Genomic DNA, 5476 nt, shown 5'->3' with positions numbered 1-5476 from the left:
TTTTCCCCATCTTGAATTCTTAGAAGCAAGTGTTCCATTGTCCTTAGCTTTTCTAAAGCTTAGGTTCCTCCAATTAGATATTTTATTATTTTTTCCTTTCTTTTCTGTGTGATATGATGGTCGAACAAACTTATGTTCTAATTAATTATATAATTTTTTTTTTTAAAAAAAGAGAGAGCTTAAACTAGTCGTTGAGTATAACTTTCTAAATATTTATGCTTGTTGGAGTATTGATAAGGCCATTTTAAGCATTTATACATGTTTCTTACATGCATTTTGACGCAACAAATATAGTCAATCAAAACATTTTTGGACTCCAATAGTAATCAAAATCAATACCACTTTGCTTAAATCATACATGAAATTTTGCCTAAGTAGCAACAAAATATTTTGTCAGCATTTTCCAGTTTTTCTAGTAGTGGGCAAAATGACTCTCATCTTCAAAAAAAACTCATTAATATCAAATTTAACATTTTTTATGGTTAACAAAAATTTCTCTTTCGTTATTATTTTTGGATAACTTTTTTTTTCTTCTCTCAAAATCTAAAAACTAAAAAGTAATGAAAAAAAATTTCAAACAAAAACAAAAAATAATAATTATTAAATGACCAAGTTGCAAGAAAACAAGAATATCAAGGATAAAAGTCTACCTTCTCACATTACTACAGCGCTACAATGACTTGAACAATGCGAGTGTATTTGATACTATGATAGTTGTTGTGGTTGTGGTTTGAAAAAAGTACTTTTAGTTGAGGTTGGTTTGGAAAAATATATATTTAATTAAAACTGTGGTTGAAATTAAAGTTGAATAAAAATTAGTTTAATGTGTTTGGTTAAGAATGGTTTTGAAATTAAGGTTATAAAGTTATATATATATATATATATATATATATATATATATATTTGTTTTTAATTTAAATATTATAGATTTAACTATTGCTATTATATCATTAAATAATAATACTTTTATACAAAATATTTTTTATTGTTTTATTAAACTATCTATAATTTCATCATGTATGAAATATATCTGACAAAGACTACAATTTTTACAAATGTTTTAGGAGCGCAACAACGTTACGTAAAATATAATCAGAAAGAAAATTAGAATTGCGATCAAATTCTGCAAATATTATGTTATTAAGTTATTTCCGTCTAATTTATATAGTGTTATTGAATAATGTTTAGCACTAGGTTTTTGTATAAAATATAATTAAAAATAAAAAAATATTTTTTATTTTACTGGGTTAGACTCATTTTAATGCATTTTTAACTTTGAATCGGATCTAGTACTTCATAAAAAATACTAAAGAGTTGTTTTTTATAAAGCTATGACACAACCATAGTTAATGATGAACCCCACAAATAAAAAATTGTTTTTTTACCATACTAAATAATAATATTTATGATTGGGGATGAATTTCATCCCACAGTCATAATATTTCACCTACAGTTGTAATATCAAATGGCATTAAAGTGTGAGATACCGTAAAACCCTTTCCATTTAAAATATTTTGTAATTATAATTATAATACAAACTCTTAATGTATTTTAAATTTTAATTTATCCTTCTCGTTTTATTTTATTTTCCTTTTGAAATAGGAAAAATGATATAGAGGGATTCAATGAACCATGATATCGGCAGAAAGACCTGATTTGACATGCTTTAATAGTACGTGACGAATAGGCACTTTACCACGTAATTTTTCACACAAAAAAAAACCCTTTGTAGCTTGACTTGCTATTCCCATATTTGTCTTCTCCCGTGGATCTTTGTCATTGAATTTGAAGTTCGTGCCTGGTGGCTTCCATTAAGCAGAACGTGGGCATTCTAGTCCTCCGCACTTGATGAAGCTAGCGGTAAGTCCACCAACCAAGCCCTCGGTGAACACCTGTCCGACATCTGTGCTCCTTGACCTTGGCAAGATGGGAAGAAAACCATGGGCAAGAAGAATCTTTTTTCGAGATATTTCAATATATTGAGTGCTGATTTGATGGACTCAAAAGTATAATTGCTTCCAACGACGAGTGGGATAGATTCAAACAGCACTTAAAGTAAGATCCAACAACACAGCACGTCTTGTTCATGAAGTCAGACCAGTAATGGCCAACAATGGAGCTTCACTTGCAGGTCTCCTGCTGGAATCAAGATTTCTTCTGCTGCTAGCCAGTGACTCAACTATCATAACACAGCAGTAAGTTTAAAAGTGAAGAGAGTTTATCGTATTTCTTTTTGTAGAGTTAAAATCTTGAAACAGTAATTGGGAGTGAGTTAATTTTTTAAAATATATTATTATTAGGTCATTGTAAGGGATACAGCAATAATTAAAATGGTTTAAAAAAAACACTGAATGTCTATGGACTAATAATTAAGTTGATGTAAGATACCTTCCCAGAAAGAAAAAGGTGACACAATTATGATTGGATGCCTCTTTTACAATCTGTTTGTTGGAATGGGAAAAGGGAACGACAGAGAAAAGAGGGGTGGTAATTGAAGGATGAAAGGACATTTGTCCAGCAGAATGGACGAACACTACCTATACCCTCGGATTAAAAATAAAGGATTTATTTCTAGTTGATTCCATTAATCTTCTTAATTTTAAGAGAATTGGACCAATTTTTTTTTCTTATTTCCCAAATAAATTGAAACAGAGTAACATGGGCACTCGCCATGTGATTGTTAAGGACATTTCAAACTCAAACACACAAATTATTGCTAAATCTCATTAAAAATAAAAAAAATAACATAAATTTCATAAAAAAAACAGAAATAAAAAAAAACATAAATTTCATAAAAAAAACAGAAATACTAAGATAAATAAATAGATAATAATAATTTCTTTTTTTGTCATGGGAACATGGAATCAATAAATAGGATCAATTACCATGCACCAAGTCCATTTTGTTCTCCAATCTCCAATAAATATATAGCAACACATTTTTTTTTATGGGTGCTACCACCTTTGATACTGTTTATTTTGTGTTTGAAACTGTGTTTATATACGTTTTAAAAATGTATTTATCAAAACAAAAAATTTATTTTAATATATTTATAAAAACAAAGCATTTTAAAAAAGTATACTGCAAACCAAAAACTTCATGATAATGGATTCCATCTTTCACAGATTTTCTGAGATATATTTTTATGCCAGATATCTACCTTTCAAAATGACTTTTCTTTATTTGATTCTTGGACACGAAGAAATTAGAAGACCTAACTTAAAGAAGCCAAAAATCCTTCAGATCTCATTGTCTCGGTGGGGAACAATCAAATGTAACATCGGATTGGCTTTGTTGCCCCATGATAATGATGCTACCGTGACACCACAAATTTAAATGTTATCTTGAGACACCATCGTGACCAATGTATGCTGAGAAATTAAAAGGATGAAGGGTAAAAACTAAAAAGAAAAGTGCAAATCATGATTGAAAGTTTTCCTTTAAAAGAAGGATGATTACAAGCACCAGAGCAATGAAACCGATTGGCACAAACCAAAATATGGATGTTGAGAAAGTCTTTCACATGACAGGAGGTACTGGAGATAATAGCTATGCCAAAAACTCCTCATACCAGGTCTATAATCCTCTCCATCTTCCACTAGTCAATGTGCTAGCTCTTTAATTTGTGTCACTTAATTCCTTTCTGCACTTATTTTTTCTTTTCATTATCTCATTTTTGTTAACAGAAGAAGTTATCTGACATGGTCAAGCACATAACCATGGAAGCATTACAAGAAGTCTATCTTGCACTAGCACCAAAGAGCTTAGGCATAGCTGACTTGGGTTGCTCCAGTGGATCTAACTCATTATCAATCATCAAAGATATTGTTGAAGCTGTGGAAGCAGCAAGTTGTAAAATCATGATCCCAGCACCTGAGTTTAGAGTGTATCTTAATGATCTTCCGACGAATGACTTCAATTCAATCTTTAAGTCGTTGCCAGATTTTTACAGGCACCTCAACAAAGAAAGAAGTGGTGGGCCTCCCTTGCTTTTCATAGCAGGTTATCCTGGTTCATTTTATGGGCGACTTTTCCCCAACGATTGCTTGCACTTTGTTCATTCGTCATACAGTTTGCACTGGCTTTCCAAAGTGAGGTTTTTCCCTTTCTTCTCTCCTTTCTTGAGTTGCTTAGAGCACTTTCTCTTAGTTGGTCATTCTTATTGGGTGAATATTTGGTGGCTATTCAGTAGTTCCTTCGACTATGCATATCAATCAAACAATTCATGCAGGTTCCTCCATCACTTTATGATAAGCAAGGCAAACCGATTAACAAGGGCAGCGTCCACATTTCTGAATCAAGCCCTCCACTTGTATCCCAAGCATACTATGCGCAGTTCCAAGAGGACTTCTCGTTGTTCCTTCGCTCGAGGTCTGAAGAAGTTGCAACTGGAGGGCGTATGGTGCTGATAATGTTAGGAAGAATAGGTCCAGATCATGTTGATAGAGGCAACTCATTCTACTGGGAACTCCTTTCGAGATCTCTTGCCATTTTGGCTACCCAGGTGAGTGCGTCTTTCTTTATGTGGGCCATATTGATCCACTAATATTCATATGAGGCTATAATTTATGCCGGTCATATTCATCAACTGCTATTCATACGAGGCTCTAATTTGTGGAACACAAATTATGTGGGTCATATTGATCCACTGATATTCATATGAGGCTCTAATTTGTGGAGCACACACAAAAAAAAAAAAAAAAAAACTTTTTGCAAGTGAAGAAATTGCAAGTGATCATAAATCTTATTAATTTTTTGCAGGGGGTGATCGAGAAGGAAGACATAGATTCTTATGATGTACATTTCTATGCACCAACCAAGGATGAAATGGAAGCTGAGATAAGGAGAGAAGGTTCCTTCGAATTGGAAAGATTGGAGATGTTTGAAACAGAAAAGGAACTTTACAAGGTTAGTGACAACTATGGAACAGAAATTGCAATGACAGTTAGGGCTATCCAAGAATCCATGCTTTCCCACCATTTTGGAGAAGGAATTTTAGACGCTTTATTTGAGATCTATGGAAGAATGGTGGAAGAGGAAATGCTCAAAGAAGAAATTAATCCCATTACTTTTGTTGTAGTTCTTAGAAAATTATAAATGATAATTATGGCCATTAATAAGTTCCTGAGTTATTGCATTTTTTTTAATATTTAAATATGGATGTCAACCTATTTTAACTTTTAAAATTGAAAGATATTGAAAATTTTCGAATTTAATCATTCTCCAACCCGCGGAAAAAATTAATTCAAGACACTATTTCTCTGGAGTTTCCTTTGTTAGTACTGATGTGAGTTGAAAGTAATAAATTGAATTTAAGGAATAAGGATTTAAAAAAAAAAGATGTCAAAGAGATAAAAATGTTTTTTTTCTTACATAAAATTAATATTGGTGGATTAACCCGATGGTTTTGCTTTAATCCATCAAGGTTCATCGGTTAGGATCAAAACCATACATCAAGAGTTTCTCAATCCTAAGT

General features: G+C 31.9%; 1 protein-coding gene across 1 annotated transcript; it reads left to right on the top strand.

Moving 5' to 3' along the window:
* The first annotated feature begins 3223 nt into the window (after positions 1-3223).
* On the top strand, positions 3224-5137 carry LOC105126619 (jasmonate O-methyltransferase). The gene is made up of 4 exons (XM_011027540.1): positions 3224-3574; positions 3687-4091; positions 4232-4504; positions 4762-5137. The coding sequence occupies exons 1-4, from the start codon at positions 3452-3454 to the stop codon at positions 5095-5097; spliced, it is 1137 nt and encodes a 378-aa protein (XP_011025842.1). The 5' UTR covers positions 3224-3451; the 3' UTR covers positions 5098-5137.
* The last annotated feature ends 339 nt before the right edge of the window (positions 5138-5476 follow it).

The sequence above is a fragment of the Populus euphratica genome, unplaced genomic scaffold (genome assembly GCF_000495115.2).
Source record: "Populus euphratica unplaced genomic scaffold, PopEup_1.0 scaffold41.1, whole genome shotgun sequence".
Lineage (NCBI taxonomy): Eukaryota > Viridiplantae > Streptophyta > Magnoliopsida > Malpighiales > Salicaceae > Populus > Populus euphratica.
Note: the sequence above shows the minus strand (reverse complement) of the source record. Positions and strands in the feature narration are given on the sequence as shown.